Source organism: Oenanthe melanoleuca, chromosome 6, assembly GCF_029582105.1.
Source record: "Oenanthe melanoleuca isolate GR-GAL-2019-014 chromosome 6, OMel1.0, whole genome shotgun sequence".
NCBI lineage: Eukaryota > Metazoa > Chordata > Aves > Passeriformes > Muscicapidae > Oenanthe > Oenanthe melanoleuca.
In genome coordinates, this window is record NC_079340.1 from 32,511,502 (window position 1) to 32,524,145 (window position 12,644).

General features: G+C 42.1%; 1 protein-coding gene across 2 annotated transcripts in view; it reads left to right on the forward strand.

Annotated features, from left to right (window-relative positions):
* The window catches only part of DOCK1 (dedicator of cytokinesis 1), a 242,045-nt gene that overhangs the window by 58,557 nt on the left and 170,844 nt on the right, over nt 1-12,644 (forward strand). For both annotated transcript variants that reach the window (XM_056494592.1, XM_056494590.1), the window contains exons 24-25: nt 7,121-7,191; nt 8,403-8,509. In XM_056494592.1, coding sequence (XP_056350567.1) covers nt 7,121-7,191; nt 8,403-8,509 — 178 coding nt within the window. The remainder of the gene's footprint in view (nt 1-7,120; nt 7,192-8,402; nt 8,510-12,644) is intronic.

Here is a 12,644-nt window from a genome sequence, read left to right on the forward strand (position 1 = left end):
GACAAGGGATGGAGGGACAGGACACAGGGAATGGCTTTGAGCTGACAAAAGACTGGGATGGATGGGATTTTGGGAACGAATTCCTGGCTGGGAGGGTGGGAAGGGGCTGGGATGGAATTCCCAGATTTGCTGTGGCTGCCCCTGGATCCCTGGCAGTGCCCAAGGCCAGGCTGGACACTGGGATTGGAGCACTGGGACAGTGGGAGGTGTCCCTGCCATGGCAGGGGTGGGATGGGATGGATAATCTGATCCCAACCCAAAGCAATCTGGAATTCTGGTGCTGTTGGATGCTTTGCTGGAGTTTTGTGGAATACCAGTGACTTTATGATGAGTCCCCAGGTCCCTTTGTGCAGGAAGATCAGCAGATCTTGCTGTAGCAATTTTTAGGCTTTTTTTCCACAGATCTTTATAAATATTGGGGATAAATAAGTGTAGACAAAGTAAAGTTTGTTTGGAGAGAGATAAGAAGCTGCAAAGACCTACACACAAAATTAAGGTGCTTTACACTGAACAAGGCAGATGCTTCTTTCACACATCCCAGTGGTTCCATTTCTCTTTGCAAAAACTGGAATCTTCCTTTATAGGTTATCACCATGCAGCAGCACTGCCATGGAAATTTTCTCTGAGATGTTCCCAACTTTTTGGGCTGGATATACTGGATTTTTTTTTTTCTATCTGCTGGGGTAGTAGCCTTCAAGCTGACACAGAGTGAAAGACTGCAGTCTTGTGTTCTTAGCAAGAATTCCTCTTTGTCTTTTCAAATATTTATGTCCTTGTGGAAGCTGATGAGCTGCTGTTGACTGTAGGTCTTCAGTTGTTTTATATTTTGCATTTAAATTGCTTTTTTTTTTTAAAAAAAAAAAATTGAATTTTCCAAGGCTTTGGGTACTCTTGGGAGGACAAAAATGTTTCCTCAAAAGAATACTCTCAGAATTGTACAAGGATTTAAGGTTGCAGAGCACAGGAATTTGTGCCTCTTTTAGGATTATGGATATTCAAAAGTGTTGGGTAGGGAAGCATTTATATGGTTTATATATTATATATATAAAACATTAAAAGGTTTAAAAATTGACTGGTACTGCTTCAGCTATGGATTTTTGCAATAAATAGATAAAATTCCATATGGTCTTGGAATGTGTTTGAGCAGAGCTTTACTAGCACTTACACTTCTTATAGCACTCTACTGGCACTTACACCTCATTGCTTTTGCCTTTTATTTACTCAAATGTGTTGGAATTAAAATGCTGAGATGCAAGAATGACTAAAACTCACTTGTACCCCAGGCTGTGATCAGTCCTGTGGCTTGGAATTTGGGTAAAAATTGCCATGTTCAAAACAACACAGAAGTTTGGGGTTTTTTAGTTAGTTAAATAACATTTTTAGGGATTTTTTTTGTGTTTCAGTGTTGTCTGCTGTGGAGACAGATATTTCAGGGCTGGTTTTTCCAGTTTTTTAAGGTCTGGGGGTGTCCAAGCTGGAGAGGGAAATCCAAGCTGACATGTTGTGGTTGTTCTGTCACTAACAAAAATTCTCCTCATGCTGAGTGGCAGTGGGCAGCAGCAGGGCTTGGGCAGGGGAGGTCCCAGTTTGATTTCCAGGCATCAGTTTGACTTTGAGGGTTAAACCTGCAGAAATGAGGTGAGCAGCATTTGGTGTGTGCATGCATTTTTAATGGTTACAAGTGTACTGAGCCTTCCTGGGTTTATTCCTGTTTTCTGCTAATTGGTGCATGATAATTATTTCCTTAACCTTCTCCTGCTGAAGCATGAGCTCAGCTGGAGCCTGGGAGTGATGTTTCAAGTGTGGAGAAAAATGCAGATATTCCTTAGTCAGGGATTCCTGCATCCCTTGGGAGGCAGAGGAGCTGGAGCAGCAGGGCCCCTCTGTTTGCTGTTCTGATTTTGTTCAGGATGGCTGGGAAAGGCTGGGAAAGGCTGGCAGCTCTGAGTGATGTCACTTTGTGTGTATCACATCATCCAGTGTGTGGCCACAGAGAGCTGGGGTGGAAGATGAGGTCAGTTTGTCATGTGAATTCTCCTGTGCCTGTGGGTTCTAAATAATTCTGGTCACACTTCTAATACACTTCTCAGTGTCCACTCTGCACTTTAATATTCAGCATTTATTGCTAAAGCCACAGAAAAGTATTTAAATGAAGGCAGGGAAATAGAAGGTGCCTGAGGAGAAAACAAGAGTGTTTTATCTGCAGGGCTTTTCCAACAGGTGGAATTCTTAATAAACATCACTTCAGATTAGTTGAGTAACAAAATTCAGCTGTGGACTGAGGCTTGTGTCTCTTAGAATCCATGTGGGAAATCTCTAGGAAATATTTGTGATCATGTTTTGGGCTGTTTTACACAGAATTTGGGCTGTTTTACACAGAATTAACTGCTTTAGTTTATGGGATGAGTAATTGCTCTAGGCTGGGGTAAATCTAAAATAGAATTTAGGTGTTCCTGGGTATTGTTTGATCCAGCTACTGACTGGGCTTAATTTGGTTTGGATGAGTTTAATGGAATGGCAACCAAGATAATGCTGGGGTGGAAGGGAGGTGCTTTGTTGAATGGCACAAAAGATGAAAATTAACATTAAAATAATGTTCTCAAATGGAGTGAGGTAAAACAAATTTATTGCTTTGTCAAACAAAAGAGTTCAGAAGAATATCCTGTATTAGGCACAGAGTTTTTGTGCTTAATTTGGAGGCCAGGCCTGCTGATGGGAAGGAATGGCTTTGGGAGATGACAGTTTTAATTTAAGGATTTTTTTGCTTTTATGGATTACAAAGAGCTGAACTTAAACCCCAGAAAAAAAGTTGTGGTGTTCTGCTCAGAATACATTTTGTTTAATACTTTGCAAATGTCATTTGGTCGATCTAATGACAACCTTAAGGTAGTTTTTTTTAAACAGCTGCTGCAAAGAAGCTTTTGTAACTTTTTTTGTCATTCCATTTATAAACCCAAGAATGGGATAATTTTCCATTGTTGCAGGATTCTTTTTCTGTCCTGATTTCTTTTCACTCACCAGTGACCTACTGTAATTATCACAGAGGTGAATTCTCTTTTGTATTAAGAGATCTCTCAATATTCTCAGCTATGTAACCAACAAAAGTAAATGAGTAAAACTCATTTTTGTTATCCAAAATTATATCAGAAATACTTTAAGGTACTTAGCAAGGTTGCCCTGTCTTATTTTAATGTGCTTTTATTTGCCTGATAACACAAAGAAAAGGCTCTTACTTGTCTTCTCATCCTTTTGTGTAGAAATTAAACTCCAGAAATTTCCTTGAAAAGCAGCTCCTCCTCATAGTTTTAACATTTAGGCCACTTTCTGTCCCAGTAAATAAATGAAGGTTACTCTTATTTAAATACTCAAGAGTCAAAGTGAAGTTTTTTTGAGTCTTGAGGTTTTCCCCACCCAGCAAAAATTCTGCAGAAAAAAATCCTTTCAGAGAATCAAGATAAATAATTCAGATAAACTTAGTAATAAAAACTTCTTGAACTTTTAGATGTGGGCAATGTGCTAATTTTACTCTTGGTGGATGCCATTCTTCACCCATTTTTGTCTCATTAAAGCTGTCTGGAAATGAGCTATCAGTGGGAAAAGGGCAGTGCAGGGGACTCTTCATTGATGTGCAGAGGGGCCACTGCTGGGAGTAACAATTCCACTGCTCCTGATCTTATTGATTCTGCCTTTTTGAAGGATCTTTTGATACCAACACTGAATTTGTTCCTTCCACACAAACTTGATTTCTCTTCCAAATCTGGACAAGTTTAGGAGAACACAATTAGTTGTTAAATCAGTTAATGTTCAGAGGATATTCACTGTTGGGAATAACAATTCCATTATACCTGATCTTACTTATTCTGTTTTTTTTACCATATCTGAAGGTTTTTTTGGTTTTTTTTTTCACTCAAATGATCTTTTGGTACCAGCACTGCATTTGCTCCTTCCACATATATATCTTTTGGCTGCCAGTTGTGCAGAAGTTCAGAGAACACAATTAGCTGTGAAGTCATTAGAAGCCCATCCATGAATTTATCTGGGAGGTTGCAGAGGGTCCTGCTCCAGACAGAGCTGCTTGGGATGATTTAGGGAATAAGTTGCAATTAGTCCCTGGAAGGATAAATCCTGGGAATTGCTGTCCCCTGCACTGGCTGTGCAGAGAGCTGTGGCCATCAATTATTGCTTAATTTATTCCATTTAAGGCAAAGCTTTGACTTTCCTGGCCCTGATGATTTTCACTTAGTGAGTTGTGGTTCTTGGCCCAGTTAATTGCCTTTTTCAGAGTTTTTAAAGGTATCATGAGGCACTGAGCAGCTCCTGCTCAGAAGCAGTGTCATCTCATGGTTCTTCCCATACTTTGTGGAATAACTCCTTTTGCACACAGATATGGTGTTCATGAAGGGGAAATTAATGAGTTGCTGTGGTTGGGATGTAGAGGATGAGCCACAACATCCAGAGTGCTCTGAGTTGGCTGCAGGCTGCCATGGCCTTGCTGATGTCATGCAGAGCCATGTGAATCACAAAAAAATAAAATCCCAATACCAGCCCACAGCCACAGAGCAGTGAGTGCACCAGGAAATTCAGCTCAGGGAGAATACATCCATTATTCATGCCACACACGGGCTCATTGCTGCTTTCACTCCTTTTCATCCTTCCCCTTTGCTGCTTTATTTGTGTGCTTTGTAGTACTGGAAATGACTGATTTTGTAACTTGATAAGGGTGGGAATAATTTGTCACTCGTTTTGTGCAAAGAGAGAAGCCCCTTTGGGCAGTCAGATTTTTATTGCAGCCCAGCTTGAGGCTGTGTGTAATTATTGAGAGCGTGTGTGAGGCTGATCTTGCCAGCTTTGGGTGTGCTCCTCGTGTGATCACAGGGAAATTACTGCAAAAACCTGTTTGAACACTGAGGTTCCTCACTACTGAGGTTTTTAATGCTGGTTGGAATTTTCAAGTGGTTAAGGTAGAGGTGTAACCATAGAATTCAGATTTTGGGCTTAGTTTGCTATTTTGCTGCTTGTGGAAATGAGGAATTGGAACCTTTGTCCAATGCTGATCAAGAGTGAAAAGTAATTAATTAAATTTCTTTAAATGGGAGAAAAACTCCCAAACTAGATGCTTATTTTTTCCCTGATGTTATATAGCAAGACAAGAGCAAGGTGGGTTTTTTTTTTGGTGGGTTTTCTTATTTTTTTTTTTTTGGTCTGTTGAATTTCATATTCCTCATTTATGCATTGCAGTGTCCTGGGAATAACCAGTATTGCAATGGAACTACTGCTCACAGAAAATCTCCTTTACTGCAACTTAAACAGAGAAAGATCTACAGCAAGAGCTGCTCTTCTACATGATTTAATACCAATAAAAAATTATTTTAGTAGCCTTTTGGCTTGATAGATACAGATTTAATCATGGGGCTGCACAGCCTCATAGTCTTATTTTGTCACATAATCGAGCCAGCTGAGGTGGGAAATTGGAAAATATACTTCCACAATCTTCTTTAAATCTCCAGAATTAAACTTTAATTGGTTTGTCCATAAAGCAGACCCTCAGTTGCTGCTAATTGTTGCAGCCAGGAGCTGTAAATGGCTGTTGTAAATAGTTTTTACCCCACAGTAGTTCATGGGAGCCATTCAAGTGTTAATTTTTACATCGGGTGTGAAATTTTAATTCAAGATATAAAATGCAAGCTCTCTTTTAAGATGTGTTACTAAACATTTATGGCTCCATGCATGAGAATGATCAGCAGATAAACCCCAGTTGCTGCCTGGTCATTAGAGCTCTCACCCATCCCAGTCCCTTTGCAGAATTCCAGAGTCCAGCCCAGGAGTCCTTGCAGCAGATCTGGGGGTGTTTGATGGTCCAGCCTGAGAATTGATGCTCCAAAATCTGCACCCAGCCCAGGGACAGGCTGGGGGCTCCCTTTGGAGAGGGGTCTTGGCTTTGGTGGCCTCCTGGTGTTCTCCTTGGGTGCCACCAAACCATTGAGTTGTGGCTTTAGGAGCTCTGGGGTTGGGTGTGGGGTGTCAGGGGCTGTGGCAGGAAAGGGGACTTCTTGGAAAATAAATGAGTGGGTTGAGACTGTTCTCCTGTAGAAACCACTGGGGGTGGAAAATGTCTGTGTACAGCTTGGAGGGGTGTAAATTCCAATTATTTCTCACAGCACAGAGTGACAGAGGGGATTGGCTTGGAAAGATCTTCAAATTCACCCAGTGCCACCCCTGCCATGGCAGGGACACCTTCACTGTCCCAGTGTCCAGCCTGGCCTGGACAGCCAGCCCTGGCACTGCCAGGGATCCAGGGGCAGCCACAGCAAATCTGGGAATTCCATCCCAGCCCCTGCCCACCCTCCCAGGGAACAATTCCTTCCCAAAATCCACCCTGCCCTCATTTCAGGCAAAACCACACCTGTTACCAAACAATTGGCTCAATAAAACACAAGGCAAGGCAGACAAGTCTGGCTCTGGTTTATATTTCAATTACTCTGGTTTTTTTTTTTCCTAATCTGGTGCTCACTGCATGCAATAACTACGAATTGTTCCTAAGAAAAAGATAAAATGAGTAAAAATTCCTACAAACAGTTAAAATATTAAACATCTGCCTGTATCTTCTGAGCTCTTTCATGTGCTGTGCAGTGGCAGCTGCAAGTTCAAGGGGAATTGGGAAGAGCCAGGGTTTCATCAGTGGCTACCAAGAATTTACTGCAGGGAAAAAATGCTAATTAGGTTTTTTGTTTAATTTTTAAGTAGTGGAGTGAAAATTAAACCCAAACAACTTCAGCATGGCTGAGGAGGAGAATGACAAAGTGCTCAGCAGAAAATGGGGATAAAGGGATTAGAGGAACCAAAAAGTTTCTATAAAATGTTGGAAGGAGCTTATAAATCTCTAATTTTGGTCTAAGTTTCCCTGGTTTATGAACATTTCATGCTTCTGTTCCATTTTAAATCAGTTTAAAAGTTAAATTTTTGCTGACTTTCAATTCAGCTGTCACAGTAGTGAAACCAAATCCACCTCCTCATGGGTGATTCTCTTCTTGCAGTCTTTGCATCACCTTTAAATACATTAATTTTGTTAATTTGGGTTTTTTGGTGTGTTTTGTTTTTGGTTTTTTTTTGTTTTTTATAGGGGGCAGCACTTAAATACCTGCCAGCAATTGTCAACGATGTGAAATTAGTGTTTGATCCAAAGGAGCTCAGGTGAGTTGAGTAAATTAAATGGACAATAAGAGGATGTTTAAGGAAAAAAAAAGCCATGGAAAACCCAAAGAACTGGTATTTCAGGAGAACTTTCATCTTAAAGAGAAAAATATAATTTTATTTTTCATGGTGCTGTTACAAACTGAACACAAACAGATTTTATATCTGGTTTTACTGCACAAACCCCTCTAAATTTTGTCTGGTTTTATTTCTATGGTCTTGATGTGTCAGAAGGAGGAAAAGAGATAAAGTAGGGGTAAAATAAATTAAATATAATCTTAGTCTAAAGTTCTCTGGCCTGAGGAACCTGGCATTTACCTTCTGCTTGCCTGGACTGTGAAGTGTTTTACATCTGTGCTTCCCTGGGCTTAGGAAGTCCAGATGTGTAGAGTTTCTGGACTAAACAATTTTGGTATGTGACAGCAAAATTCCTGGGAAAAGAGAAGGGAAAATGCAGGACTTGGCCTGTTTTACCCCACATACTACATTTTTTTCTGTGATATTGCCAGTATAAATTGCAATTAAATACTGGGATTATTTAAACTGAGGCTGACTTCTAATTAGAAGTGAAGTCTCAAAAGGAAAAGCAAAGAACCCAAGACTTTATGAAGGGATGCAAAATTACTGGAAAGTCATTATTGGGTGGGAGCTCAGCTGATGTGTGATGGTCCCTTATCCTAAAATGCCCATTTCAATTTTTCTGTTGGTAGCTTGCAATGTTAATTATCACTTTATTTTTGGCATCCATAATCACAAACATGCTGATTGACATGCAGCAAGGAAAAGGTTTTTTAATTATCAATTTTTTTCTTGATAGCTTACAATGTTCTCACCTTATTTTCAGCATCCATAATCACAAACATGCTGATTGACGTGAGGCAAGGAAAATTTGAGACCTAAAACCTTAAATGAAAGATGAACAAAGAGTCTAAAACTGAGATAAAAGGGAGGGGACAAAACAAATGACATTAAAGGCTGAAGAAATTTGTTGAAGACTATTCAAGTTGTCTGATTTTTTTTTTTTTTTTTTTTAACATCTCAAAAATTGAGTTTGCTCATCCAAACGCATGAAGTTGTGTGTGTGTGGTTTTCTTGGAGTGACTTTGTGATGCTTGTAAAGAGCCAGACCACTGGTTCTTTATTCCTGGCTGTTTTCCCATGGCTGGGGGGGAAGTTTCATGTTGTTTTTTTGTTTTTCCCTGTGTGAGCAGCAAGCTCTTCACTGAGTTCATCCTGAACGTGCCCGTGAGCCGCCTGACCATCCAGAAGCTTTACTGCCTGATCGAGATCGTGCACAGCGACCTCTTCACCCAGCACGGTGAGCAAACACAATCCTGGCCTTGATTCCCTGTGCCAGCCCCCTGCCTGCCCCTCCTGCCACCCCTGTGCAGCCTGGGACACGCTCTGGCTGTTCCATGTCCTGGTTGAAGGACAGGTGTCTGCCAATAAGGGCAGGAGCTTCTCTTGGAAATGGACAGTGTGAACCCCCTCCCTCCATATTATTATAATTTTGAAATGAAGGGGCTCTCAGGCAAAGAGATGGGAACAGGAATAACAGTTCTTTACTAGGAAAATTAAAATAGAAATGCAGTATCACACAGAACAGTCCCAACCCCTGCCAGAGTCAGAATCCAAGCTGACACCCGTCAGTCAGTCAGGGTGTTGGCACAGTCCCATTCAATGGTGGCTGCATCCTCCTGCAGGGGCAGATGTGGTTCAGCTGCAGCAGTGCTCCTGGAGAAGGTGCAGTTTCCTCTGAAACTCCAGGGATGATGTGCAAAGGTCTGGTTTTCCTCTGGGATCCAGTGGAAAGAAGGTTCCTTGGTGTCCCAAATCTCAGTTTTTATCTGGGTAGGAAAGGCTTGGCTCCTCCCCTGGCTGGAGCATCTCCCATGGGATGATGGAATTTTATCAGTCATGCCCTGGGACTCAATGGCCATGAACAGGAGATATCTCCTGGAGGGAGGATGGGCTGTGGGAAGATAAAGATGATTGCCCAGCTGGTTTAAAGGTGGCCCATGAGCAGATAATGTGTGCCAGGAGATCAGGGTCACTGCCCCAGCTGGTTTAACAGATGGGGACAGAATTCACATTTCTGGCCACATATTGCAACCTAATGCACATTGGGAGGACAAGATGGGAAAATGTGAGGTTGCTGCTTCCAGTGCTCTGGGCACCAGCTTTGTCAGGTTATCTTAAATGAGCCAAACAGCTGATAGTTGTTTAAAGTTGTTTATTGCAGAAGCACATCAGTCTCAAAAGGCACAGTCACACACATCTCAGTCCAGGCTAAGTTTTGGTGTAAAGTCCCAAACAGAAGTAGAAGCTGCTCTTGTCAAACATCCTGGGAAGCTGATGTTGCTGTGGTAGCTCCTGTCTTCTACTTGGGTGTTGATGATGGTGGATTCAGAGACCCCCAACTCTGTGACTCCAACAGAAGATCCAAAGCCAAGACTGGAAAAGCCCATCCAGTGCTGCCCCTGCTTGGTGGGCACCTTCCACTGTGCCAGGCTGCTCAATCCTCATCCAGCTTGGGCAGGAGGAAATCAGCAAAATCCATATTGGCACTGCAGGTTACAAGTGGTGAAGAAGTGAAAGTGCAAAATGACAACAAAACTTGGAGTTTATTTTAAAAGGGCACAGAGCAGCCATGTTATTGGCCTCTGTTTTAACTTTATGCTGGGGTTTATCAAAAACCGTGAATTCAGCTTTTGTGCTCAGTGGGGCACATGGAGGTTTTTGATGTCCTTCCTCCCTGCCTTGAAGCTGTTCCCTGGCTCAAGGCAAGCAGCACAGAAACCTTTCAGAGGGTGCTGCTCATCCAGGCCTTATTTCTGCTTTCCCATTAATGAGCCAGTGAAAGATAAGTTCAGGCACTTGTCCTGCAGATTTCTTCCTTTGAGGTGAAGCACTTGATTCCTTTTCAGGCTGGCTGCAGGTTAAAGTGGCCCAAACAGAGTTTGGTGCTGTCAGGGAAGGCAGTGAGGGAGCAAATAGGCACTGGCTCAGTGGGAGAGGAGATCTGGAGGGATTCTGCTCTCACTTCATAAAAAGCTGAGACTGCTGAGTGCTGATAAAACAGATTTTGCTGGTTCCAGTTTAAAAACTCTTGGTGGATTGGCATTGTAGTGGTTTTGTACACTCTTACAATCTCTTAAGAAGTTTGCCAGCTGTGTCACTGTGTGCAGAAATTTGGTGGAAACAGCAAATCCAGACTTTGTCTTCACTTCTGAAATGATTTGGAATACTCAGCCCTTAAGTGCTGGGTTTTCAAGAAGTAAAAGGAGGAATGCAGGTGCAGTTGCTGGTGTTGGGGCCTGGGTAGAATGGTGTCCCCAAGAATAATTTAGTGTTTCCTGGGTAGAGCTGTGCATCAGTGTCACTCTTGCTTCACTCATTCTCAATCACTGTAATAGTTTTTCATTCTCCTGGCTGCTCTCAGGTTGCCAGGACTTTGGGGCAGAAATCAGTGATATAATATGGGCAGATATCAGATAAACCAAGGAATTGAGTGTATAACACACCTGGGAAAGGCTAGAGGGGCATGTGGTGCATATTAATATATTTATTAATTATTAATATTAATCTTTGCCCTCCTTTATTGAAACAGTTCCATTTTCAGAGGGGGAGGTGGGAATTGTGTGCACTGGTTTGCTTTTTAAACCAGCTGCTCCCAAACTCAGCCCATCAGGGTGCAGGGGATGGTGCAGTCCAACAGTATTGAGCTGCTGAGACATTTGAATGGATCTGTTTTAAAGGGAGGGTGATTAATCAGGGCCCAGGCCAGGTTTGCTGACAGAACAGTGCTGCTTAATGGCTCTGAGATCTTATCAGGAGGCTCCAGGCAGGGTTTTCCTGTCACTGCCTGTTAGGAATGTCTTAAATCCTGCAGCCTTTGGGCTGGGCTGGGGATTCCAGGCACTGCACTGACCTCTCTGGGCTTCCCTTGGATGTCTGGGGGGTTTGTTCAATAAACAAAGTGTGCCCTTAAAGCTTCTCTTGGTACTGGTGTCACGGAGCCCTGGACTGGTTTGGGTTGGGAGGGACCTTAAATCCCACCCAGTGCCACCCCTGCCATGGCAGGGACACCTTCACTGTCCCAGTGTCCAACCCCAGTGTCCAGCCTGGCCCTGGGCACTGCCAGGGATCCAGGGGCAGCCACAGCAAATCTGGGAATTCCATCCCAGCCCCTCCCCACCCTCCAAGGGAACAATTCCTGCCCAAATCCCATCCAGCCCTGCCCTCTGCAGTGAAGCCATTCCCTGTGTCCTGTCCCTCCATCCCCTGTCCCCAGTCCCTCTCCAGCTCTCCTGGAGCCCCTTCAGGCTCTGGGGGGGCACTGAGCTCTCCCTGGATTCTTCTCCTCTCCAGCTGAGCACTCCCAGCTCTCCCAGCTTTTCCTCATAGGAGAGTATCTCCATCCCTCTGATCTTCTCACCATAATTCTACATCATCATTTTTTTGAAGTTTTTGTCTGAAGCATCAATTGTGCTAAGAACCTTTCATAAACATTCAGATTTACTTGAAAATGAATCAAACTCCTATCCACAGCCTTTTTAAAATTTAGATTTTCCTGTCCCTTGCTCTGTGGGTTGGAGTTTGTTACTAAAATGTTGTTTCCTTCCCTTCCTGCCTCTCACTGATCAGGAGTTTTAAACTGATGTGGAATACTTTCATCTGAGCTGTCAACTAATCCTGGATCCTGTCACACAAATGAGATTTTTCTTTTCTAAAAGCAATATGCACTACAGGATTGTGGACTTAGGGAGGGCTGGCAAATGCACAGAAAATTTCATCAGCCTGTTTCTAGTGGAGCAAAAAAGGCTCTAATTCTGTGCTTTGAGAGGTCAAGGAAGATTTATTTGTGTCTCCAGAGGAATTAAAATTCAAAATACATGAATTTGTGAAGCTTGAAGGATTTGGGGGTGAGAGAGAGGGGTGGGTGTGTGAAGCAGTTTGCTGAAGCATTTTGCTTTAGTGATGTTGAGTGATGGATGATTCAGTGGGAAATCTGGAGAGTTTGGGACCTTGGATCAGAATGAAGTCTGGTGGTGGGGTTTGTGCATCTTTAAAAAAAACATGTAAAATGTAATTTTAAAATTTATTTTATTCATATTTATAAACACTAATATGCATATGTAGTAATTGTATTAAATGTTTCCACATAGGAGTAAATGCATATATAAAAAATAACATTTATCACTACTACCATATAATAACATAATATATATAATCTTATATATAATCTTCACTCCACTACTTAAAATTAAACCAAAAGGCATAAATATAATTTTTCCCTGAGTGTGGAGCAGTTTAATAATAATTTAGTGGACATTTTCAGTGCTCATGGTTGGGAGTTAAATCAAGTGTCCTATCCTTGCAAACATCAAGGTTCTGCTTTATGAAAACAGTGATTTGTGTGATTTGTTTTGTCCTATGGAGTTGTTTGGATT